Here is a 27,539-nt window from a genome sequence, read left to right as displayed (position 1 = left end):
AGTGATCGAACACCTATCACTTGTGAAAAAAGAATTGCCCCCTTAAACTTAAAATCTGGTTGTGCCACCTTTAGTAGAAATAACTGCAACCAAATTCTTCCGATAACTGGAGATCAGTCTTTCACTTACTTCTAGGACTAGGACTTATTCCTGTGCTTTGGATCATTGTCTTGCTGCATAATCCAGTTGCGCTTGAGTTTCAATTTATGGACTAAAGATCAGACATTCTCCTTTAGGATTTTCATTGTAGGGAGCAGATGTTTCATGCAAGAGCGGCCTGTAGATCCTTTGATGTTGTCCTTGGCTCTTTTGCGATTTCCTGGATGAGTTGTCACTGTGCTCTTGGAGGAATTTTGGAAGGTCAGACACTTCTGGGAAGTTTCACTACTGTGCCGAGTTTTTCTATTTGGAGATAATGATTCTCACTGTGGTTCTTTGGAGTCCCAGAGCCTCTGAAATAGCTTTGTAACCCTTCCCAGACTGATGTATTTCAGTCACCTACTTCCTCATCATTTCTGGAATTTCTTTCAACTTTGGCACAGTGTGTTACTGGGTAAGACCTTTTAACCAACTTCATGCTGTTGAAAAAGTTCCATTTAACTTGATTTGATTGAACAGGGTTCTCAGTAATCAGGTCCGGTTGCGTCTAGTCCAGCTGAACCCCATTATGAATGCAGTTTCATAGATTTGGGAAATTAGTAACTAGGGGGCGAATACATTTTCACACAGGCCCAGTTGGTATTGGATAAGTTTTTGTTTGCTTCAATAAATAGCATTATCATTTTGAAATTTGTATTTGGTGTCTACTCAGGTTGCCATTGTTTTTTATCTTAGACTGTGTTTTAATTTCTGAAACAATATAGTATGAGATATACACAAAAACAGAAGACATCAGGATGGGGGCAAATACTTTTTCACAGCACTGTATGAAGAAAAGAGCTATCAGCCTGCTGTACAGCAGCACTATGGCAAGAGACTGCACGTGCAGTGTAATGCTACTGTAAGGCTAAAATAACACCAGGAGCTTTATGTGGCAATAGTCATGCAGTAGACTGGATATCTAAAATCATGCTCAAAACTGCTAGCTATTGACAGGACCATACATATTTCTGTCCCTATTGCTGTGTAGATACTAAGCAACCCTCCCCTCACTGCTGAGAGGAAGACAAGCCACATAATTTCTGCTTACTCACCATCCTCATGCCTTACCACCTCTGCAGAGAATGCACCATGCTGAATGAGCTCTGGGATCCTGCTGTTCTCCCACCTCATCCTTCATGTGTTTTATTGCCCAGGTGCTTGGTATAGGCTATTATTTCCTGTAGCCCGTTCATAATATTTTATTTTGCCAATAAATCCTCATGATATTAATGTAAGCAAACCCATGGGATGAAAAACGAGATAAAATGTTTCTCTCTTTAAAAAAAAAAAAAAAAAAAAATTCTTACTTTTAAAAATTTTGATAATTTTTTTTGTAAAGTCATTTTGTACATGTTGGGTTACAACTTTTTAGCTTATTTCCAAGTAACAATAATAAAAGAAATAATTTGTACCGGAATCACGATGTCATTAGATATTTGTATGAATTTATCAGACAGTAACACTAATAAATTGATGAATTGTTAAAAAATAAACGAGACGACACGCCCTCGTTATTAAGTATTTTTAAAAAGAGACTTCGCAAAGCCATAGATACTATCTGTAGGGTTTTTTTTTTCTTTTTTTTATATTCTTTTTCTAATGAACCGGATCTGTCCATATTTACATTTGAAGTGTCAATACGGATACTTTATGAGGACGCACAGAGGCGGGAATTGAATTTGATTGACGGCATTAACAACGAATTAGAGCTGTCTAGAAATTCACGTCATGGCGACGCGGACCAATGAAATTCACAAAAAACAAAATAACAGCGACCTCATTGGATTTTAAACAGGAAGACGGGTTTTCACGTGCACGTGTTGGATGTTTTTTTTTTTTTTTTTTTTTTTTTTTTTTGTAGTTTCTGGTACATGTATTTAGAGTTGTAATTCAGTCTAAAAAGTGACAGTGTTAAATCTATCTATGAGTGCTCCAACTAGAATAACATTCATATATTGTATTTTTTTAATCTTAAGCAAATAGCATCTTTAACAGAAATACCAGACGCCTACCATGGCGCTTGCCGGCTGCTGGAGGATTGCCCTGTATAAAAATGTCACAAGGTTTGTGAGATCCGTCGATCGGATTTATAGTAGCCTATGCATTTTTAAAAGTCCGATCGCTATTACGTTAAAACCCCCGGATGATGAGCACCTTCATAAACCTTATGGAGAATGTACATGTTTAATTCCCTAGGCCACGAGTGTACCTCAGGTGTCCTGTCGTCTTTGGTCGGGCTTGCCCTGTTAGACCCGTGTGCAGTAGACCTGCCCCTGGCTTTGAGGACACGATCTTCGCGTTGTCTTCTGGTAGAGGTCGGTGTGGAGTAGCAGTGGTGCGTGTGAGCGGACCAGATGCAACCGGAGCTGTGCGCGCTCTGACCGGCCTGAAGCGCGCGCTGATTCCCCGCACTGCGCTCCTCCGCAACATCACACACCCCGCATCTAAGGAGCTGCTGGACCGGGGCCTTGTCCTGTGGTTCCCAGGTGCGTGATCAGGATCGTGATGTGTGGGGATAAGACTTCATCCTCTGGGATGTTGTATTGCTGCAGGTTATGGACAAAATATAATGTTACTTTGCTTCATGCTTATGAGAATCTTTGTCACCTTAAATAGTTGAGGTCTTTAAAAAAAAAAAAAAAAAAAAAAAAATTAAATTAAATTTACACCATCCAGAATCTGCAAAATGATTATAATTAATGATAAAAAATTTATAATAAAAAAATAGGGCTCATAAAAATTGCATTTTTAAAATTTAGTTCTGCCCTCAATAAGCAATTTCACATAACAGTTGTTTACACATAGTCCACAAAACACAATAATAACAATAATGAATTTACACAAATGAAACAGTTCAAAAGTTTACATACGCTCGATTCTTAATACCGTGTGTCGTTTTGTGAGAGTTGTTCATGAGTCCCTTGTTTGTCCTGAGCAGTTAAACTGTTCTTCTGAAAAATCCTCCAGGTCCTGCACATTCTTTGCTTTTCCAGCATCTTCTGTATGTTTGACCCATTTCCAACAGTCTCTATATGATGATGAGATCCATCTTTTCACACTGAGGATGACTGAGGGACTCGTACACGACTATTACAAAAGCTGCAAACATTCACTGATGCTCAAGAAGGCAACACGATACATTAAGAGCCTGGGGGGTGTAAACTTTCAAGCAGGATGATTGGTGTAATTTATTATTTTATTGGTGTAATTTATTATTTTTTATATTAAAGATCTTTTTTTTTTTTTTTTTTTAAATTTAGTACTGCCCTTCAGAAGCTACATAGGATATTTACATGTTTCCCAGAAGACAAAATAATAACAATTTACACCGATCATCCTGCTTAAAATTTTACACCCCCTTGGAATACCAGTACCATACACACACATTCACACCTAGGGGCAATTTATAGATGCCATTTCACCTATTGGTATATTTTTATGAAATAGAACTCCACACTGACAGTAACCCAAGCTAAGGATTGAACCAGGGATCCTGGAGCTGTGATCTGGCAACACTGTACCACCGTGCTGTCCTAAAAGTCCACGCTTAGTTTTTCTTCAATAGCTTCCTTCCTGTTTGAAGTATATTTTGAGGTTATTTGATGCATACAAATTAATAACAAGAAGGACTGGACTTGGTGGTGGTGGTGGCATCTCTGTCAACACTTGGCTTCGAGTTCTACTTGTTGGTTATTATAATAAAGGAACATAAAAACTCACATTAAATGGCAGTTTTGCAGCAAGGCTATGCAAACTTTTGCACTTAACCGTATGAATGAATTATTATATATTAGCCAGTGTTACTTGACATTTTAGCTCCGTTCTTGATTTAACATGCACCTCATAGTAGGGCTGCATGATTTGAACAAAAATCATAACATAAATTATGCAGTTAAAATATGCATTTAAAACACTGGTGAGTGCTTGTTGTGACATGGGTTAATGTTGGTCAAAAATTATTTGCTGCATGACGTGAATGTCATTAAAACCTTTTTCTCATCTGGGCCAATTGACCAACTATGTACTTTGTGGTTTCCTTCAGGCCCTCACAGTTTCACTGGAGAGGACAGTGCTGAGTTTCACATACATGGAGGACCTGCTGTCATTAATGGTGTTCTACAAGCCCTGGGTATGACTCTCATCTTTCATGAAACGTTCATAGGATTTAATGCAGTGTGATGAATGAAATGCTGCTGGAACCAGAAGTGTGGGCTTTTCTGTGGACTGAGTGCTGTGAACCTTTTTATCCACAAGATGGCAATAACAGGTAATTAACGTTTATCTTTAAACTCCATTTTTTTGTATTTGCATTTTAGGTAGCCTGCCTGGACTGAGGCCTGCCGAGGCAGGTGAGTTTACCCGACGCGCGTTCCATGCTGGAAAGTTGGATTTGACTGAAGTAGAGGGCTTGGGGGATTTGATCCATGCAGAGACGGAAGCTCAGAGGAGACAAGCTCTCCGGCAGATGGCAGGGGACCTCGGTCGCCTCTACAATGACTGGAGTCAGCATCTTAAGCATGTATGTAATGTTTCTAAAGACGACAACAGAGTCAGGTGTGTTCAAACATACAGACCGTGTGTCTGTGGTTTAGTATATTATTTTTTGACGCACATTATGCTTGGAATTTTTTCAAGAATAAAGGTTTATTTTTCCATGGGGGTAGAAACTTTTGCACTTCTCTGGAACCTCAGTATCAGTAACATCTCAGTGGCCCAGTCTGAATACTGCTAACACTACTGGCACCTCTTTAAAGACAACCTGAATTCAGAACTGACCTCTTTCCCTTGTTAGCACTTGTCCTGTGTTAGATTGTACAGAAGACATCAGTAATAATCACATTTATTTGTCCCTAATGTGCAGCAACTTTTTTGCATCCTGTGACAGGTAGGATTAAAATGATAACAGCAAAGGTATGTCCACGACCACATTTCATAAGCCCTGGGTCAGGTTCTGATCCAGTCACATTCACCTAAATATTTTATTTGCCTTGGAAATTCAGTATATCATGTTGGGGAAGAAAAAAATTGCACATGTATTTCTGTTTCACGTTGTCTTGTGCAGCAATGAGCCGCAAGAGACTGATTTTTTTAATCATGGGTAAGGGAGTGCTTAGACACAGTGCACAGCAGAATGCTTAAAACTGCCTTACCTTTGATAACGGCATCATTTTTTAATTATATATATATAAAATCCAGTGTTCAATAAATATTTAGATTCATTTTTTAATAAAGTTTGCAATGAACATTTTGTCCCCATATGCAAGTTTAATGTAGTTTGTTAACTTTGGTTGCAACATAATGGGCAAGGATTAGCGCACTCCATTTGACGAAAGAGTGGCCCTAGTGTAACAGCTTTTTTGGCTTAAAACCTTGTGCATTTACACAGAATTCAATTTCTGTGATGTTCACAAGTGTGCCTATATTGAGGATTTTACACCAGCTTTGAATGAAGATCAGCCAATCAGATTTTAAAATCAGAACTACCGGGTCTCCCAAAAGTCTCCATAGATAGGGGGGAAATGAGCATATTTTAGCAAAATGTCTTCCAAAATTTTTCATACTTGGTTTATATTATATATATGTATTTTCAAGATAGCCTTTAAGCAAGCCTTTGACAAAAGAAGAATGTATTGAAATCATTCTCATGGCTGGACCGGGAAGCTGCACAGGAAACATGACACTGTTACCAAACTTATTAACAAATTCGAAAAGACTGGAAGTGTTGTGGACCGACCGAGAAGCGGATGCCCACGAACATCCACTGACGAAGACACAACCAACATGGTGCTGGGAAACATCGTCTTCTATGTATGGAGACTTTTGGGACACCCTGTATTTTATGTTTTATAAAAATGCATTTTGCAGTTCATGATCTGATATTTTAATACACCAACAACAGGTGGCGGTGTCGGACTAAAACCATCAGTGTTTCTAATAACATATCAAACAGCAGTAAGAATGAAAGTGTGCTTGTATGTTTGTAGGAGCACACATTAAAATGTCTTTGTATAATATATATTTAAAAAGAAAAGTAAAAGTAGTTTTAAAATAATGTAATACGGAAGCCCTAAGCGGCCGTGCATGATTAATTTTTTTTCTGTTGTTTTCTCGTGATCTCGACTTAATTTTCCTGTGTACTGGATGTGGATGTGCACAGGAAATGTTCCTGTGTATCTATCATCCCGAAGTCAATGGGTTTTTTGGTTAAATGCCTGAAATAAGGTCTGCAGTTAAGACAAGCTCAATATATGTTCACTTTTTATACTACGCCATAAAATACATCAGTAATACCCCACTCAGGATTTTTTAAAAAGCTTTTACATGTCTGGAAAAAGACGGTTGCTAACACGTAGCTAAATGGGACTACAGAGGTTGTTGCGGACATTAAACGTCATCACGCCGAAGAGGAAAACTCATCTACTACAGCCTCGTTGTGTTTATACTCGCACTCGCAACTCAAACTTCCCAACTTGTAGATTTATCAATTTATAGTATTTTCCAATTGTATTGTTTTTTTAAAAATAAAGATTGAAATAGTTGTCGGAAGCGTATCGGTGGTGACGTTGAAGTCATGCGACCGTGGTGTAGATCGTTTATAGCTTAACATTAGCTTTTTACTTCTGGCGAGTGTAATTAGGCTTTAAAATCTTATGAATCTTATCTTAATGAACGAAACATGTAAGAATCATAAACTTTTGTTGCTCACAGTTTATTTTCTACAATAATCCAAAAGCCAGTGGAAAAATCCTATTGGCTTTTTGTGGAGGGAATCAGGGTGATGCTAACTTCCGTGGTGGTCTACAAAAACACCTCATCCCTGCAGGACTGACGACTTCCACATTAGTGTCCCACACTTGAGAAGGGGACACACCCCTCTCTCTTAATGCGGAGATAAAGTCCATCTCTACAGCGGGGAATTATTACAGTGATGATGGAGAAGATGCCAACATGCATGTAACACCAGTCCCATTCACAAAGCAGGAGATTTTCTCTGGATAAAATGACATCGTTGTGAGAAAAAAACTTTTTGTTATGTCGAGATCACGAGACAATTAAGTCGAGATCATGAGAAAACAACAACAAAAAAATTAATAATGCATGACCGCTTAGGGCTTCCGTAATGTAAAGCTGTTACTATTTCAGGGTCCCCCCCCCCCAAAAGTAGCTGGTTTTGTATATATATGTGTGTGTGTGTGTGTTCTGCTTGTCTCCTGCCTGTTTGTGTTTGTGTTTTGGATCTTACCCAGAACTATTCAGTAGGTGAAGAGCACAGCTCGGCAGGCAGGAAATCCTGCCATGGGTGTACACCAGACTCTCTTATGTTCCTGAGGGACTTGAGTGACAGGGTGGCTCACTGGTCTCGTACAGAAGAATTGTGTAACTCCAAAACACACATGTTGAATGGTCCAACAGAACTCCTGCAGGAACTTTACTGCCTGGTGCCTTTGCAGATTACATAGTGGCCTGGGGACACTTTGGAATAAGAACGTGGATACTTTTCTTAAGCCTTTTAGATGTGTCTATATTTGAGCACTGTTTGACTACTAAGTAGTTTCCTTTTAGTTATCAACCCAACAAATGCAAAAGAAATGAAGAATGCCTTACTGAATGAAGTCACATTTTTATTTATTTATATATTATTCATTTTATTTTATTATTTATCTAGGTGACTCAAAATATTATCGCATTATCTTTGAGAAGTTGGTTTACTCATTGAGACTTGACACCTAAAGGGCTTTTAAAAAAATTATATATATATATATATATATATATATATATATATATATATATATATATATATATATATATATATATAATTTTTTTAAATTATATAATTATAATTATATATATAATATATATATATATATATATAATATATATATATATATATATATATATATATATATATATATATATATATATATATATATATATATTAGGTGATATATATGAGATGATTGAAGTTTAATGTTGTAAAGCTTTGGAGAGTTTTGATAATCAATTCAGTGTCCTGATAAGAAGTGCCAAAGTTTTCTTGGTTGGTATGAAGGTAAAATAATTACAATTTTGGATTGTGTACCCACTTCGGAGGGGGTGCGGGGGGGGGCTTGGAGTCTTTAATAGGTAGTAGTGCATGTCATAATTAATTAAGCTATGTAGACTAGTTTGTAATGAATAAATGATTTGCAATATACTGGGTGATGTGGAAAATAATCAGAAAAAGCAGTAGTTACAGTGCTGTTGTTGGCAGCGGTTGTGTTTTAGGGTTGTGTAATCTTTTTTTGTTTGTGTTTCCCAACCTTTCCTGGGAGGTCTGCAAAAACATCCCACCATTTGGATATAGTCCAGCTCTTTAGCTTGTGATACTTAAAGCCAGTATGTTAGTTTTCTCTGCTCTCACAATGACCACGGCATAGAAACAGAAGTGTTCATGTGGGGTAAATTCTACCTAAAGAAAAGTCAAAGTGAAATTTATAAAAAAGTGAACACTTATTTGCAGGGAAAAGGGTCTTAATTGGTTTTATGAGTTGGTGGATTTTTACAAATTTGGAGTGTGAGGATAAGGAAACCACGCGCGGCTTTTTATTTTGGACCATAACGAGATGTTTTTCGTTCAATTGCAGTGTTTAGCGCACGTGGAGGCTTTCATTGACTTCAGTGAGGGTGAGCTCATAGAGGATGGAGTCTTAAATCAAGGTGCGTCTCCAAATCTTGAAAAACCCCCAAAACAAAACACTTAAGGCTTATTTTCCTAGTACAAAATGGAGAAACTTCCTGTTTGCACCAGGGAGTCTGCTCCACATCCACTGCATGGAAATAGTATTGGAGTCCAAGTGCTGAAATGTTAGTTTCCTCATGGAGAAATTGACAAATGAAAGTCTCAAAGCAGCTTTGTAATACAAAATAACTATCATATCCATGTGCTCAGTGTACCTGTTATCATTTCCCTTGCATCTGTATTAGGCAGGGACACATTGTATTTGTGTTGTGAGCTGTTTCTCAAGAGAATTTTGGGACTTTGTAGTGCGTCAAGGAACAAGGCTGTCACAGTCCATCTCCTTCCTCTGAGTGACATCAGCTTGGCTGGCAGTGGCTAGAAGCTGAAGTGCAAAAGGAAACTGGCTTTAAATTGAAGTTTAAAAGATTTTGCTTGCTACAGCACTGGCATATAAGAATTGGCATAAAAACAGCAGTTGATAGTCTAGGTATTATTTATGCTACACACATTATAATTTAATTTGCACTGCTATCCAAAAGGGGTTGAACGACTCAAATGATATTTGGCTTAAAGTTTCATTTCCGTTCAATATTTAAAAAAAAACGTGTGAAATAATACCTGAAGTTCACAACAGATCCAAAAATCACCCCAAAGTAATTAATATTACGAATCTGCACTGAATCACTAGTATGTTGTGTAGTTCTAGGAAAATTAACCGTGCCGTGGTGGTGTGATGAAAAGCAGAGAAACCTGGTTGATACTTGACACATGATTTTGCAGAAGAAGTAGTAATGCAAGAAGCATTGTTCACACACCTGTCTGCGAATCTTATATACACCTGGACGATTTAAAAGCCTCATTCGCTAGACGCCACGCTCCGTCAAACTTTCTCTCGAAGGTTTTCCAGACGAACTGTAAACTTTCATGATTTCATGCACAGTAATGTTCAACAGACCGACAAGCTCTGTTTCTCTTTAAAGCTTTCCGCCATCATCATGATTAACGTCACGAGCTGCCTCTCAAATCGAAAACTCTGACCTTAACATTCAAAAGTATTTCATAATCCGGAAGACCGGTAGACAAAACGGACCTTTCGGTAGGTTTGAAGGCTACGTGAGAGGTTTTTAAAATTCAAACACATGAAAGTAGTGTTAGCACTCAGTGACAGTCTAGAATAATACATAAGTATGCCGTTTTGAGACACAATACAAGAAGGCCCAAGATCAAGATAAGTAACACGTACCCTAGTCATTTAAATGTGAATGTGACTCCCGAAAACATTTGAAAATATTACCGCACACACACAATCTGCCTTCAGTGTTTCTAATAGGAATTTGTAAAATAAATGCATGAAACAAAAGAGGAGATTGAGGTTCTCCTATGACCCCCATTTGTAAATCAAGCGACCCCACGTGGGATTGCGACCCCTAGTTTGAGAACACCTGCCACAATTCTGACTCATTAAAACTGTCATAGTTGGATGTTTAATCTTCTCATGCAGCGCTTTTATTTCTATCCATGCAGTGGACACGGCAGTATCCAAGCTGCAAGTGGAAATACAGACGCATCTCTCTGATGAGCGGAGAGGCGAGCGACTGCGCAGCGGTGTACATGTGGTGATCGCAGGATCCACCAATGCGGGCAAGAGCAGCCTTTTCAATCTACTGTGTAAGAAGCAGTTTGTGGTATTGATGTACATAAATGCCTGGTTTCCTGAGTTGCAATGTGATGCTTTTATACTTTGCTAGAGTATTATTGAAATTGAATGCTCGTACTCTTTCTTAATTACATTTCCAACATTTTTTAGACGTTTATTATTATTATTTCTTTTTTTTGGACCTTCAGTGTAATCTTTACAAATACAAAGCTAATGACCGTATGCTATATATCAATCCAGTGGATTAAGTTTAGCATCCAATCATTTCAGTTTAACATCCAATCAAGTCCATCAGTGTAGAAAAAAACTCATACCAAATCGTCATCTGCTGTAGCAGAATGTAGTTAGCGCTGTAGCTAACAATGTGTCTGAGTTAACATGTTGTCTAACTTAACCGGCTAGAGAGGAAGTCAAATTCTAGCTAATGGTAAAATTTGGTTATTTACACGATGTTTTACTTTTGATTAATTCATGGGAAAGACTAAATAGCATTGGTCTTTGCATATGAGTATATGCATATGACAAATATGATAAAGCGGGGTTGTTTTAAAATGGTTTTAAATACATTAGTAAAAGTTAGTGTTTACATGAAAAGATCACATTACTTAAACATTAGTTAAAAACACTGAGTAAATTTAAAAGCAACTTTTTTTTAAAACTTTCACTTGAGTACATTTTTTGGCAAGATACTTCCACTTTTAATTGCGACAAATTTCGGCATATTATCTACGCTTTCGCTTTTTCAACTCCAGGTACATTTGCTTAATTTGGTTAAATGGCCACAATGTGGTTCATTTAAATGGTACCGTGCTTACGCTCCGAACATAGTCCATCCATTTGTCCATTTTCTGTAACGTTTATCTTACACAAGGTCACGGGGAGCCTGGAGCCTATCCCAGGGAACTTGGGGCACAAGGCGGGGAAACACCCTGGACAGATAGGCACAATCACACACACATTCTCACACCATAGACTATTTAGAGATGCCAATCACACTACATCGCATGTCATGCACTGAGGTAGGAACACACAGGGCGGAGGTGGGAATCGAACCCTGGAGGTGCGAGACAAACGTGCTAACCACCGTGCCCCGCATAGTCATTACAAGACTTAACACATCATACCAATTCAAATACCACAGAGCTTTATGAGTTATGAATTATAGTCACTACTATCACAACTTTTGGAGTTTATAATTTCACAAAATGTAATTATATTGAAGACCTGTGAAATACAAAGTTCTGCTTCTGCTATGCATATTTTCCAACCCGCCAGTTAAAACTGATTTAGATCAGAAGGCCAACCACATGGAAACATCTCTTATTACGTAGCATAAGATGGTGCAGCACATTTCAGATTGCAACTAAAGTCTGGGGGAATTTGAGAATTGTAGATTTAGATCAATTGAGTTGAAATAGAAATGAATATTATTCATGTTCCTGTCTGTGAAGTTTTAAACAATAAGCTGCTCTGGCTGAGACGAGAGCCGGATGGTAATTATGCAGAGATTCCCTCCAAACTATTTAGAAGACCACCATCTTCATCCTATTTTTCCATGTTTCCGCTTCGGAGATATTTGCGGCTGAACAATGAGTTATTCCATGAATGAAGAACAAGTTCTACTGTTCTCACACTACTCTGTCTAAAGGCTAACCTTAGAGATGTCTTTAACCCATTAGTCATTTGGCAGAAATGTCACAAGGTGGCCTGTGAAATATACAAATGAGTCACTGTCTGTACTTGAGATGAACGTCCTGTTGTGACGTGTTGGAGAAATGTTAAGCATCATCGGTTTGTAAACGTGTTTCCTTACAAATCAGACGAGCGATTCTCAGTCTAGAGGTGAAATCCTGCAATTGTTTTATGAAGTAGGTCGAAGTTTCCTTTTCGGGATTATTTGGATAAATCTGTGTCTGAAATATCGCTAGACATAACAACTCTAGGCAGCAGTTACTCGGGCCACATCTCCTTCCTCTGCCTCTGTAACACTGTAAACGAGCAGGAGAGTTTCGAAAAATGCATAGGCAGCTCAAAAACAGCTTATCCATGCAGGATAAAATGGACTGCAATGTGAGGTTCTATCTGCTGTTCCAGTTGCCTCTTCTTTTCTAGTATATCATATTTATATATGGATGCTTATAAAAAAATATATAAATACTTTTGAGCATTTTAAGGTTTTTACCTTTCTAAAATATTCTGCTTTTATGATATACTATGTAAATAGTATAGTGTAAATTTACTAAGTTACTGGAAGTAAACTGAGGAATAAAAAGAAAAACAAATGATGCTGTTCAAGTTTTTGTTTTTATTTTTAGCATTAATTGAAAACTTTGAAGGAAGTGAATAAATGATGATGATGATGATGATGATAATAATATAGGGTCTTGAAGCTTATCTAATCAGTGTAGATAGTGTTTTCCATCTCTGGCACATAGATCAGTAATGACAGGAGCAAGGGTGCAGGACAGGGTGTGTGGATATCGCTGGGTTTCCTGCCCTGAGTGACCTGCATTCATTAGTTCCCAGTTTTATTCCTGTTATTGTTTCCAGTCCGGCTCAGACTTGTAGAGCTTGTTCTTTTTATTTTTGTCATTAATACTGGGATATAGTGTTTAAGAAAACAAACAAAAACATTAAGATATGTACATGTAAAAATCTCACACTCACATATACATATATGAGAACAGTATGAGTATTCTCCTTATGTGTTTCTCTCTCTCTCTCTCTCTCTCTCTCTCTCTCTCTCTCTCTCTCTCTCTCTCTCTCTCTCTCTCTCTCTCTCTCTCTCTCTGTGTGTGTGTGTGTTTTACCACAGGCCAACGTCCTGCAGCTATTGTGTCTCCTATAGCAGGGACCACCAGAGACGTTGTGGAGACGCCACTGGACATCGGAGGTTTTCCGGTCCTGTTGAGTGACACGGCAGGTTTGAGGGAGACAGATGACAGCGTGGAGCGAGAGGGCGTCCAGCGTGCCCTGAAAAGGTAAGAACAGCTTGTGGGAAAATGGTGAGTAATATAAACAACACTGTGTCAAATTTAAACACACTGACATTTTATAAATATGGCACATTTTTTAAAATGGCCGGTGGAAGGAAGCAAACTCTTTGGCTTTTCCTTAGTGTGAGTGGAAACAATGATTTTGAAATTTCACCTCAGGTATATTTCCTGCGCTCTGCTTTGTTAAATTGTTATGTAATGGAAGTATAGGTTATGCAGTGTTTATGTAATAGATATCCAGCTTTAATAATTAAAAAAAAAAGAAAGCAAAGATGAGAGTACAGGTGTACTAGGCGTATATTTTGTAGCGTTGACAGAGGGGAAACCATAAATGCACATTTATCTAAAAACATTGCATAGAATCTTTCATACAGGGAGTGGTTAGGGTGCGACACAGGGTTAGAGGTTGTAGCTTTATTTGACTGTAATCTAATGAAATCACGTTCATGCAGTGCGTTTACCTGTACATATTATGATGCACATATTTTGTGACTACCTGATAAAATCAGTTGATTTTGAGATTCCACTCACTTAGTGGTATTAGTGGAATTCACACCATGAAAGCACTGGTACGGTCTGATGAGGTCTCTTTCAATATTCTGTAGAGGAATAGTCTTCACTGCTGTTGTGAACAACCAACAAACTATTTATTGGGACATATTGAAGCACACACACTGAGGGGGTCATGTAGGGGTTAACAGAATTACACACATTGGTACTCAGACATCAAGATGAAAGGAAAAATCTACTTGTAATGACTTATAATGAATATATCTTCAATGGTGTCCAAGATTTATTTTACATTTCCATTTATTCATTTAGCGGACGCTTTTATCCAAAGCGACTTACAAATGAGGAAATACAAGCAAAGTGATGTATCAAGCAGAGAACAAAGTAGTGCTACAGTACAAGATCTTTAAATTGAGTTCTAGAAAAGCAAAGTGCACAGAGTAGAGGTGTAAGAGCCAGAGTAAGGTGTTTGTTTCGTTTGTTTGTTTTTTATTGGGTTAGTTAAGTGTTCACGGAAGAGGTGCGTCTTGAGCTGTTTTTTGAAGATGGTGAGAGATTCTGTGGTCCGGATTGAGGTTGGAAGTTCATTCCACCACTGAGGGACAGTTAGTGTGAAGGTTCTGGAAAGGGATCTTGAGCCACGCTGAGAAGGCACTACTAAGCATCGGTCATTAATCGATCGCAGATTGCGTGAGGGAACGTAAGCCTTGAGGAGGGAGTTGAGGTAGGAGGGTGCTGTTCCAGACAAGGTCTTGTAGGTGAGCATCAAGGCCTTGAATTTGATACGGGCGGCTACAGGAAGCCAGTGGAGGGAGATGAAGAGGGGATTTTATAACAAAATTGAAAATTAATAGACTTTTTTTGCCTTAAACTTTCGTCTGCATGTTGGTCTATTTTCCCTTTGGTAAATGCTTTTCTACAATATCTAAAATGCCATTCAACTACACGGTGATGATGGGAATTAGCTCTCGCCTCTACACTCAAACAGATCAGCTTCCAAAGTTTCAACTTCCATGATACTGCCGTCCTCCAACAAAGCCATTGTGATTATCATCTGGTAAATAATGGAATTACATTTGTGCCAGAAGTATCGAACGTAACTTTCCAAGAAACGGACAAACCTATACAATGAGAGAAGAAAAACACACCGAAACTGAAAACAGTGGAATTTTACATAGTCTTCAAATTCTTTCTTTTCGCTCTTCATGATTTATGAATGCACTGCCAGAGTTTTTGTTCACGCTTTCAAAGGTTTCGTTTACACTCCACAATTTTACGTTCATTCTGGCACAAACCTCTTGTGTGGGTGGGGTTTAACAGCGATTTACTCTCATTGGCCAGTGAGATTTGTTCGTCAGCTCCCTGACCAGGAAGTAGAGACTTCAGTGATGTAAATTTTGGAGAGCGTTCTTTATGCAGTTCTCTGTATAGTTAGTGTTTGTACTTCGTGGTGGAAATGACTTAAACTACAGTTTTTAAATGAAAATGTTATTTATTGAAGCAAAAAAGTTATCTAATACCAACTGGGCCTGTGTGAAAATATATTTGCCCCTGTAGTTACTAATTCCCCAAATCTATGAAACTGCATTCATAATGGGGTTCAGCTGGACTCGACACAACCGGGCCTGATTACTGCAAACTCTGTACAATAAAATCAACACTTAAATAGAACTTTTTCAACAGCATGAAGTTGGTTAAAAGATCTTATCCAGTAACACACTATGCCAAAGTTGAAAGAAATTCCAGAAACGATGAGGAAGAAGGTGATTGAAATGCATCAATCTGGGAAACGTTACAAAGCTATTTCAAAGGCTCTGGGACTCCAAAGAACCACAGTGAGAGTCATTATCTCCAAATGGAAAAACTCGGCACAGTAGTGAACCATAGCAGAAGTGTCGACCTTCCAAAATTCCTCCAAGAGCACAGCAACGACTCATCCAGGAAATCACAAAAGAGCCAAGGACAACATCAAAGGACCTACAGGCCGCTCTTGCATCAATTAAGGCCACTGTTCATGACTCCACTATCAGAAAGACACTGGGCAAAAATGTCATCCATAGAAGAGTGGTGATATGAAAACCACTGCTAACCCAGAAGAACATTAATGTTCATCTGAATTTTTACAAACTACACCTTGATGATCCTCAGACCTTTTGGGAGAATATTCTGTGGATTGATGAGTCGAATTTTAGTCGTTTACTTGACTTTGAACATTGCTGGAAAATCTTTGTTTATAGGAGCTAACAGCAAAAACCTAATCGTTATCCCTTTATCTTTGGTATAACTGATTTTTTTCTCCTCTCTATCAAACGACATTATAACTTTGCTAGCACTGTTCCCCTGTGACGTCAGTCTGGCACACAGCCATTAAGTTCTCACAGCAATAACACATACACCATCAACCATCAAGTTAGTATCATGCTTGCTAAGCACATCACAAATATTTTATTATAAACACGTTTAATGTGTTCCAGGGTGGAGTTTTCCTTTAAGCTCTACACAGACACTGTGCACAACAAATATGCTTACGGACCGGAAGAATAACGTTCTCTCTCAGTCATCCAAGGTTAAAACGCTACAATCATTGTTGTAGTATTTTAACCTTGAATTAATGTTTAAGGCAATGTAAGTACACACAAGAAATATGGAAGTCCATTAGAAGGTAATATGAGAAATATCAATAAAATAAATTTTCCCAGCATCTGTTGCAACTCTTAATAGCAGCCATAAAACTTCCTCCCTAAGTGTCTAGCTTTTTGTGGGAAAATGTAAACATGATAAACATATGTAGAGTCTGACACAATATGCAAATTTAAATGGTACCTTTTATAGAGAGCATGAACCAGTACAAAGAGCATAAATAGTTTCCTAAAATAAAGAATGCTCCCTGAAGATCTCAGTGCTGAGTAGGAGAGGAAGGAGGGGGGAAAATGAAAAATAAAAGGAGCAGCGGGATGAGATAAGAGCAGTGTGGTTATAATCAAAATTCCAGTATTACACAATGAATACAATGACATTCAATGGTACACAGTAAACTTGCAGGCTATGCCAAGACCTTTCAGGGGATCTGCCCACAGTTTACGAAATAAATCAGATTGACCTTTTAATACATATATACCTAGTTTTTCCAGAGGTATGACTTCCTTAATCAAAATCAGCTGATCCTTAATTAAAGGTGGTTCAGGGCCAACCCATTTCATCATGATCTCTTTGCTGATCTGCCCAGCATCAACAAGGTTTTATTAACATCTGAACATTTCAGCAGCGAAGGGGAAAATATTCCCAATAGACATGTTGATGGGGAAGCTGTGACCTTCTGCTTGCATATAATAGATCATTTCTCACAGATACGGTCATGTGAAGAAATATGTACACCCCATGGAAATTGTTGGCTTTTTTGACATATTTGGATGAGCAAACATTTGATCATTTTTGAAACAGTGTCTATTAATAAAGTTGATATACTTGAACAAAACCACAAGGAAAATGATCGTTTTCAATTATTTATTCAACATATATTCAACATGTATCAACAATATTCTGACATCAGCTTGTTGGAATTTTTGACCACTCTTCCATGCAATATTCTTTCAGTTTCAATTTGTTTGAGGGTTTTCTTGCATGTCCTGCCTGTTTCAAATCCCCCCACAACATTTCAATGGGTTTCAAATCTGGGCTTTGACTAGGCCATTCCATAATCCTCCATTTCTTCTTTTAGAGCCATTCCTTGGTGGATTTGCTAGTGTGCTTAGGATCATTGTCCTGTTGAAAGGTCCACTTTCAATTCAACTTCAACTTAGTCAGATGGCTTCACATTATCTTCAAACACTCTTTGATAGATGAATCAATGAATGCAAGCTGTCCAGTCCCTGAGGCAGCGAAGCAACCCCAAACCATAACATTTCCACCACCATGCTCTACAGTTGGTATGAGGTGTTTCTCCTGAAAAGCTGTCTTTGGTCTGTGCCAAACATGTCTGCTGTTACTGTGGCCAAACAGCTTCTTTAATTCATCTGTCTAAAGCATATTATTCCAAAAGACCTACTCTTAGCCTATATACTCACTGGCAAACTGTAGTCTTGCTCTAATGTTCTTTTTAGACAGCAAAGGCTTTTTCCAGGCACACCTGCCATGTAGGTAAAATTTGCACACTCTGTTTCTGATTGTAGAAGCACGCACTTTGACACCAACAGTTACAAGACTTACTGCAGATCATGTGATGAAATTTTGGGGTTCTTGGAGACTTCTTTTTGCATCAGACAGTCTGCTCTTGGGCTGAATTTGCTGGGACGGCCAGTTTTGGACGAATTAGCAGTCATTTGAAAACTACGCCATTTGTAGACAATTTTCCTTACAGTGGAATGATGTATTTTTTAGATCTTCTTAGATCCGTTGCCAAACCCATAGGCATCCACAACCTTTTTTATGAAGGCCTTACAGAACTCTTTAGATCTTGGTATGATGAAACCACACACCTCAATAACAAAGGGAACACCAGACACTAGATATGAGAGGGGTATAAATAAGACCGGTTCCACCTGCACTCCCTAAGCAGGTTCTCATCACTGGCACCCGATCTTCAACACCCGATTCTGATTTTATGCATTTGAAGGTGTGATAAATGTAGGGGTGTGCTTACTTTTTCCATGTGACCGATCTGTTCTTTTGTTCATTTAAATTGTGAAAATTACTACAAAATGTCAGTCTTGTGTGTCATTTGATAAAGTGTATACTTCATTAATATGCACTGTTTAAAAGATGATCAAATGTTTGCTTGTCCCAATATGAAAAAAAGCCAACTATTTAAAAAAAAAAATATTATTCATGTTCAGCCTTCTTAAGAAAAAAGTTGTCCAAAAAGTCAGAAGTCTTCAAACTGAGACTACCATGTCTAATCTGAGCAAGGTGTCTTATCTAAAAGTATTTAAAGAAGTCTGTTTTAGGAATATGCTACTTTTCCTGTAACACCTCAAACAACATCTGTGTGAAATGGATCATATTGGATCTAGGATCTTTAAGTTATTAAAAGTAGTATCTTATTGGGGATAAAGTTGTCATACTGGTCAGGTCGCAAGTAGAAGCCATAATCGACAAGGCAGAAGTGTTTTAGAAAGAATAAGCATTTTTTTAAATCTCCTGTCTATAGGGTGGAAGTGGCAGATCTGACACTGGTGGTCGTCGACTCGACACAGCTTCCTCAGGAGCCTCGGATGGTGCCAGGTTTCCTGAACGACTACCTCAACAATGTGCTGCCAAAAAAGATGGAGCAGGGTCACGTGCAGCAGTGTCTCCTGATCATTAACAAAAGTGACCTCTTGCCTAATGAACACATGAGCATCATCCAGAGAGCCCTCAGTGACGCGTTCACTGCGGCTGCAGTCAGTATTCTGTCGTGCAGTACCGGAGCAGGACTGACTGATTTCTTGAAAATGTTGCAGGAGAGAGTTAAGACAATGTAAGTGAAGCAATGTGAGGTTTCTGTTCCTGTGTTTTATGCAGATTTGGATCTGCACATGAGATAACCTGAATGGAAATATTTCAAAAATATTATTTTATATCAGGTTAACCTTGCTTATGGTGGAAACTTCTGTATATTCATAATGACATCATGCAACAAAGGGGTAAAATGAAAAATTCAAGTTTTTCAAGTTCAGTTTTTCATATTTTCAAAACACTAGATCTGAACACGGAGTTGATCTTCATCATTTCAGTTATTGATGAAATGTTTTGTGTTTTCTATACTGGATTAATATCGTTGAACTTAAAGCCTTGTGCACATGCCATGTTTATAAAATTTTAGCTCAACGTAATCCAACTACAAGCCTTCACTTACACATAATACCATCCCTTTTCTCCCTTTTCTCCCTTTTCTCCCTTTATTCCAAGGTGTGCGGATCCGCTGGTCGGCAGCCCGAGTCTAACTCAGACCCGCCATCGGACTAACCTGCAAAAGAGCATTGAGGCCTTGAGTCAATATCATAAGTACAGAGATGTGGACCTGGCGCTGGCCGCAGAGGGACTGCGATTAGGCCTTACCTGCCTGGGTAGAATCACTGGCAAGGTTGGCACTGAAGAGATCTTGGATGTGATCTTTAGAGATTTTTGCATTGGGAAATAAATACAGCACTGTTCACAGTCCTTATGTCTGATTTCATGTTAACGGACCATTTTAAACCACTTTAAATACACCAAATGAAGTTATGTGGTTCAGATTCTTTAAAGCAGTAGCTGTGGTCCTATTTGCTGTTTAAAATATGTATCCAGCCTTTTTGGTAAGATTTCACTAGTAAGAGCAAATTAAACCATTTAAAACTAATCCAAAAATAAGCAGTACTATTATGGTGTATTCAAGCAGAACTTGTGAATTTGTATTTGTTAGAGGGGACCGTGACCTTATTATATGCTGCTCAAGTGATTGAGAAAGTCGAAAGAATACTTTTGCTACACCGTTGCTAAGCAACTGAGTAATATGGATGCTACGCTTGTGATTTAGTTAGCACGCGTTTCATACAAACAATTAGAGCAAATATTTGTGAAAAATGTGCCTCAAATGTGCTGGTGAAGTACTAATAAAAGACTCCATATGACCAAAACGTCATTGTAATTGCGCTTAGCATCGCGTACAAATCCAACTTTGAGGGGTACTGCCATAGTGAGCAATATCAACACTAGCTACGTTTACATGCACATCACGCTCCGTTTCAGGTCTATATTCGGGTTGCAGCCATATTCTGAATACGATGTTTATAGGCGTACAGGCATTAGAGTATTCCTGTATACGTGGTTGTTGTAAGTATGCCCGGGTTGCCATTAGCCTACAGCTAAGCATCTGTTAGCACCCACAATTCTTAGTGGGCTGAGCATGCGCATAGATCTCCTTTCAGTGGATTTTCTGAATAAGGTGATTACATGCAACAAATTTCAGATTAAAACAGGCATATTCAAGGGGTGGGAATCAGAATTTTGGGGGTCGATGACTCGATACTAATCAGAATATTGCCAAATTCCGATTAATATCGGAATATTGATGTGCATGTAAACGTAGATATTGCCGCAACTCATGAACTGGGAGTTATTAAACACATTTAGACATTTGAAGTGGTGAATACCACAAAAACAGGCCCTTGATGTGTAATAATTTTGTAAACAGGATGTATTTATTGATAAAGACTTCCAAGCACTTGTGTAACTCGCTCTGGATTATGCCAACCATGAAAATGTAAACATGATAAACATATGTAGTGTCAGACACAATATGCAAAATAGGCTAAATATGAAGCAGATTTGTACACAAGACTCAGATGTTTATGAGAATTATGGCAAAGGGGATTTAAAAAGTGCATAATAATAATATCCAATTTAACAATGAAAACGATCTAACGGTTACAGCATTCCAAGTTATAGGTATTTATCATAATAGTTTATTTTTTCACCTTAGGATAGGAAGTATTTTTTTTTTGGTATTTTAGGGGTTAAATGAAAATGCTACGTATGCCTTTTTGATTCAACGAACATTTTGGATGATCTTTCGACTGTAGAGGAAGCAAACAACTTAATGGGGGCTCCCACAGGCCTTTGTTCTCCTGTCAATCCGACCTTCATTTAAATATTTATGCTCCTTTGTTGAACTCTTCACCGCTCTGATGGCATTGCCTTGTGCACGATGGAAAGGCGCTTAAGGCAGCACGCTGTACCCTCACCTTTTCCTACTATTCATCGCAATGACGTCATGCTGTGCTCAGCCCTCTGCAGGACTTAACAGAGGTTAGAAGGTCTCACAAATCACACCACACAGTTTCTGCAAGCAAAGTATGTACTGTACTTCAATTCATAAAACAGATGGTCCTCGGTCCTAGGATGAAGAATGAACTGACATCCGTCTTCCTTAAGAATGATGTTTAAGGTTATACAAATATAGTTACTAAAAACAAAAGTTAAGAGAGTAACTGTGGTGTACTGCACTTGAATAAAGGCTGGTGTTCATCTTTAGCGAAGTAAAAATGCAAACAAGAAATAATGTAGCAAAATTAAATTAAAACTTTCACTTAAAAATGATTCAGATATTGTCTATTAATCATGCTGAGCAATTTACTGTTAAAGTGACTAACGGGAGTATTATGCAAAATTGTGGTTTCATGACTCTGGTTTAGATACAGTGCATCCAGAAAGTTTTCACCCCCCAGTGATTATTTCTTTATTTGCTTGCTTGTTTATTTTTAAACTGTATTACAAAAACAAATGTAAGTATATTAGAACTGGATTTTTATCTATTCCTTTTGGAAGTCCAAAGTGAGCGTCAAAGCCCAGACTTAAATCCAATTGAAAATCTGTGGCATGACCTGAAAATTGCTGTCCACCAACATTCTCCATCTAATTTAGGAGAGTTGTAATAAATTTGCATTGGGGAATGAAAGAAAATGCCAAAATCAAACTGTGCAAATCTCAGAGAGACACATGCAAGACAACGAAAAGCTGTAATTGCTGCAAAAGGACAATGAAGTTGACTCTGGGGCTGTGAATACTTCTCAATCAAGCGTATAGATTCAATTTTTTTCAATAATTCTGAGGACATCTAAGTAGTGGATTTAATTTGATTTATGTAGAGAGTCGCTTTAAAACAAGCTGAAAATCCCATTCTTATGTACTTAATGTGCAACACAGCAAAAAGAGAAATAACTCGAGAGTGAATATGTTCTGTATGCACATATAACTGCTGCATAGAATTCTGGTTTTGGATGCTTGTATTTTCTGGTGAGATATGAGACACAGTTATGAGCACATCATGATTTCAAAATACAAAATACAAACTGTTTTAGATAAAGTAAACATCCTGGAAAATGACACCATGTATCAATTATGAATTATGAAGTGATTATATGGCAAGTATAAGAAGAATATCTAAAATTCTGTAATATTTTATTTATGTGCAGGTCACTGACAAATCAAGTGTAGACAAATATTTTTATGATTCTGTAATGAAATAATTGTGATTTATTATTTTATCAACTGTATTCAATAGTATTTACAAAGTCACATGATTTAGAAAATAAACAAGGACTGAAGATGAATATGCTTTAAACAAATACAGGAACATACATATTTAAATATTTTAATATCAAGAAAATATGTACAATACAACATGTGTAATTGGCTCTTGTTCGGATTGCTTTTACCCCAGCCTTTGCAGGATATTTAAGGCTAAATGGTAAGCTTGCATTGTTAACAACAGTATAACTTTATAATTTATAATTTTACATTCTATTGTAAAGTTCACAGTGAAGTTTATTCGGCCAGCTCTGAAAAGTAGTCTTGGCCATTTTCACACTTCCCTGAGACACTTTATACTTTAAAAAAAAATATATATATATATATATTTTTTTATTATTTTTCACAAAATAGTTACCGTCATGTTCGACGTACAACTGTTGAAGAACTGAAAATACATTCATGTACAATGGAGTATTCATACATTCAACTGATTCATACTGTCACAGTAGTATTAATGTCTACACATCAAATACTTTTACAATTCACCTTCAGCTCATGAAAGTTAGAACCTCAAAATCCCAAATTTTGAGCTGTTCTTCTGAGACTGGACTGGAGTAGAAATATACTGTGTGTCACTCGCGCCTTGCTCCTTACTCCTCACCTGGTCTGTTCAAGAGATAAAAAGGTTGAGGACAAATCACAAACCACATGTACATTTTTGATTATTTTGTAGACTTCGAACCCTTAAATCTCAATAATCTCAATGAATTGCCATGCTATTACAGTATGTTTCATTTTGTATAGCAGAACAGCTCTGTAACTCAAACTCAAATGATACGTTTCTGTAGTAACAACTAGGGATGCACTGAATGTTCGGCACCCGAAAATATTCGGCCGAAAATAGCAAAAAAAATAAGTGAAAAGGCCGAATAAATTTGACCGAACAATGACGTGTTTAATGAAATAGCCTAGCAACCAGAGTGAGACGCGCGAATGTCACAACCTCGATGAGGGGTCTCGCACATGCAAGAGCTACGTGTACCAGCTACGTGCTCTTCGGATGTTTACTGTGCATTTGTTTTGTTTCTGTCACGTCGCGAGACGTAAGGGGGTAGAGTACGGAAGCAGGTAAAGACGCATTTATTTAAGGGCAGGCAGACAAATCCTATATCTACTATAATACTCCGCGAGGTGTACAGGGACGCGAGCGGTACATATCCCCAATATAATTAGCTGTATAGAACCCAATAGAACCATTTTTTGCACTCTTGTCAATGCACTTTTTAATGCACTTTTTAGTTGTAGGCTACAGAGTGTTACATTCTTTCAGCAGTCAGTTACAGGCCTAACATCGGCTATTCAAGGGGGGCTCAAAGATGACCACATCAAAATATTTTACTAATTTATTTATTTAAAGTTATATTGTGCCTTGTTGGTAGCCTATGCCTGCTGGAATGAACAAAACAAAAGATCAGTGTTAAATAAATATTTTGAAATTGTAGTTTTTGTAATTGATTTTTTTCTTTGAAAAGCAAGACAAAATAGTAAAAAGCACATTTTGACTATTTAATTTATGCAGTGGTGAAAAAAATGGCAAAATAAATGGAAAAAACGCGAAAAAACGTGTTCGTATTCGGCCTTCGGCTTTCGGCCAAGTTTTTCATTATATTCGGCTTCGGCCAAGAATTTTCATTTCAGTGCATCCCTAGTGACAACTCATTCACAGGCACTTGTACAGCAGATATTTAACATAATCCAATGTCTAATAATAAGAAAAAATGTTTTTTTTTTAACAAAGAAATACATTTAATTGCTGATCGATGTTTATTTAGCATTACTGGCGTCTCAGGTGTCACAACATTCTAAAGATTGGACATTTTTCTGCCATGGGTGAGTCTTCAAGACCGACGGGGCCATTTAGTGCTTTATGGCAGTTGAAAAAAATTTAGACAATAACAATAAGAAGAAAACCTGTAGCTATGTACCTTTGGTGGTTGACTGCTGCCTGGTTTGCTTTGGACTGCAGTGTGTAATCCAGGGACACCCATCTGTCCCAGCCGATTCCCGGCCGACTGTCCGTATATCATGTAAGGATCCATTCCATTCGGTTTTGGTACAGGGGGCTGCAAGACAAATGATGATAATTTGCTAAGCTTTGGATGAACATGACGTGCTATCTTGGTGAGATGAGTAAAAAACGAAATAGGCCTGAGAAGGTTGTTAGTCATCCAGCTCATCTGAAAAGTCTAATAAGGTTATGACAGCTGAACTTGTGGTGTAGTCGTAGACATTTTGCTTTGTGTCTAAAGTCTACTACAGCTAAACGACAGAGGAAAAACCTGCAAACATTTGCTAGCAGACGAACTGATACTACTGTTGCATCTTTTCTTCAGTGCTCAAGGCTTTCTTACCTTTGTTATACATGTAGTGTCCAGCCTCTGCTTTTCCTGGAGCAGTTGTTTATATCTGTTCAGTTGTGACTCCATCAGATTGTCGTGGCTTTCCTGGGCCTCCTGAAGACGTTTTAAGCACTTCTCGGCATCCTGAGCACGACTCTGGCTGCAGTTCTGATTGTCAGACGTTAGGCGTTTGTTTTCAACTTCCAGTCGGCTGCTCCGTGCCTGAAGGGCTGAGACTTTATCGCCTACTGAGTTCAGGTAGTTCTGGAACTTGTCTTCTACTTGCCGGGAAAGGTTTGTGCAGTTTGCATGGATCTTCTGCATTTGTTCTTGCTGCTTTGAACAAGTGAGGTGGAAGGTAAAGGTGTCAGGGAAGAGGTTGTCAATCTTGGTGAGGAAGGCAGTTGTGACATCCTGGATGCCTCGCAGCGACATCACAAAATCCTCTTTGCACTTCTTTTTGTAAAGTTGAAGCTCAGAAGTCAGGTCATCCTTCTCTTGTTTCAGTTTGATCATGGCCATCTCGTGCTTATTTTTATCTTTTACTGCATTGTCCAAATCGAACCTGAGGTTCTGCACCGTTTGACTGAAATTGGCCTGGAGAATTGCATACAGAGATTTCTGCTGGTCCAAGAGAATCTGTAAGGTTCTCACGTGTTCTGAAAAGTGAAGGGTTAGGATTTCAGATACTTTTAAGTTGAGCCCACAATATATTCTTAATGCAGTGGAATTGTAATGAGCAGTCAAAACTTACCATTTGTAACACTGCTTGGTATAAGTGTGCCTGGACACCGAACTATAGGTGGTTTATTACAAATAGCCTGTGGTAAAAAAAAAAACAACAACTGATTTTAATGATCACGCAACTACACTTAATTCTATCTCATCCTTCTGCTTCTGCAATGGTAATAGAACATTCTCAAAATGTAAGAAACTTGCAGTATGTCAAGACATTTTTGCTGTAAGCCAAAATGAATGAAGACTTACTAGTGCTTGCAAACATTTTGTGTTATTAACTTTGGCAGCATCCAAATCTGCTGTAATTTTCACCACTTTTTTATCAGCTGCGTCTTTCTCTGCCGTCTTTGTCTTAAGCATGGCAATGAGGTCGGCTTTCTCTTTCCTCAGGTTAGTGTTGTCCGACGAAAGCTTGCTGAAGCTCAGCTCCAGCTCCTCCACCCTCTTCTCATCAGCACTCTTTGCTGGCTGTCCATACACCAAGAAGAGCACCAGGCTCACGATGATCAGAGACTGTATCAGTGAAGAGAAGAAGAAGATGATGCGTAAGTAATACCCACAGCTTTTTCCCTTCGATCTGCGAATGTCCTGAGCCTTCAATGCCACCTTGGGCCGGGTGTAATTGTTGTTGTACATCTCTGCCAAAAAATGTTCGTCGGCCAAGATGAATCGTTGACGTCTCCAAAACTATGAAGTTGAAGCCTTAGCAAATGCTTCCCAATTACATTTGTGCCATGTAAACACTACCAGGTTTTGCATCGCTGCAGTGCTTATATACATGCTGCCGTCCACATCCTGCAAGGCAGCTCTTTCCTGACCCTCCTCTAAGTGGTTATCTCTACTTCACACTGTGCTGTGGAGATATGCAGAGCAGCACACCTCATCAATTCCCCATGTCTCTCACAGAATATGACTGTTAACTAGTTAGGCTACTCAGTGTGGACATATTCACAACATTCAGTCAGGTTCATACAGTGGATATAAAAAGTCTACACAACCCTGTTAAAGTGGCAGGTTTATGTTATGTAAAAAAAAGAAAAAAAAGAAACTAAGATAAACCATGTCAGAGCTTTTTCCACCCTCAATGTGAAATGACAGCGTATAAAAAAATAAAGTGGAAAAACAACCAGAGATATTTAGGGAAAAAGGTTTCAATAACCTGTTTGCATAAGTGTGCACACTCCTTTAACATTGGGGATGTGGCTGTGTTCAGAATGAACCAATCACATTCAGTCTCATGTTCAAAAGTAATTATCATACAGCTGTCATCAATGAAATTATTCTGATTAACCCTAAATAAACAACAGAGCTTACAAAGCTTGCATGGTATCTCACTGTCGAAAGGATGTAAATGTACCATGGAACACATTAAAGGCCATCATTAACTAATA

At 38.1% G+C, this 27,539-nt stretch overlaps 3 protein-coding genes across 5 annotated transcripts in view; 1 reads left to right on the top strand and 2 right to left on the bottom strand.

Moving 5' to 3' along the window:
* The window catches only part of ano8b (anoctamin 8b), a 40,204-nt gene extending 37,715 nt beyond the window's left edge, over nt 1-2,489 (bottom strand). Inside the window, exon 1 of the mRNA XM_047158168.2 lies at nt 2,351-2,489. The gene's annotated coding sequence lies outside the window, so the exon portion shown is untranslated. The remainder of the gene's footprint in view (nt 1-2,350) is intronic.
* gtpbp3 (GTP binding protein 3, mitochondrial) lies at nt 1,975-20,161 on the top strand. Of its 2 annotated transcripts, none has more exons than XM_017478582.3 (9): nt 1,975-2,204; nt 2,338-2,627; nt 4,184-4,270; nt 4,458-4,660; nt 8,766-8,838; nt 10,385-10,501; nt 13,333-13,498; nt 19,170-19,478; nt 19,910-20,161. In XM_017478582.3, the coding sequence occupies exons 1-9, from the start codon at nt 2,155-2,157 to the stop codon at nt 20,139-20,141; spliced, it is 1,527 nt and encodes a 508-aa protein (XP_017334071.1). In that variant the 5' UTR covers nt 1,975-2,154; the 3' UTR covers nt 20,142-20,161. The 2 variants fall into 2 exon arrangements, with proteins under 2 accessions (XP_017334071.1, XP_017334070.1); XM_017478581.3 differs by having other exon boundaries at nt 10,385-10,528.
* A 2,761-nt stretch (nt 20,162-22,922) lies between these two features.
* On the bottom strand, nt 22,923-26,913 carry plvapb (plasmalemma vesicle associated protein b). Of its 2 annotated transcripts, XM_047158169.2 has the most exons (6): nt 26,755-26,912; nt 26,398-26,661; nt 26,165-26,231; nt 25,423-26,069; nt 24,997-25,134; nt 22,923-23,677 (listed from the first exon to the last, which is right to left on the bottom strand). In XM_047158169.2, the coding sequence occupies exons 1-6, from the start codon at nt 26,782-26,784 to the stop codon at nt 23,669-23,671; spliced, it is 1,155 nt and encodes a 384-aa protein (XP_047014125.1). In that variant the 5' UTR covers nt 26,785-26,912; the 3' UTR covers nt 22,923-23,668. The 2 variants fall into 2 exon arrangements, with proteins under 2 accessions (XP_047014125.1, XP_017334072.1); XM_017478583.3 differs by having other exon boundaries at nt 26,398-26,913.
* Between the last annotated feature and the right edge of the window lie 626 nt (nt 26,914-27,539).

The sequence above is a fragment of the Ictalurus punctatus genome, chromosome 10, assembly GCF_001660625.3.
Source record: "Ictalurus punctatus breed USDA103 chromosome 10, Coco_2.0, whole genome shotgun sequence".
In the NCBI taxonomy this organism is placed as follows: Eukaryota; Metazoa; Chordata; class Actinopteri; order Siluriformes; family Ictaluridae; genus Ictalurus; species Ictalurus punctatus.
The sequence above is the reverse complement of the archived record's forward strand: the minus strand, read 5'-3'. Positions and strand labels throughout refer to the sequence as shown.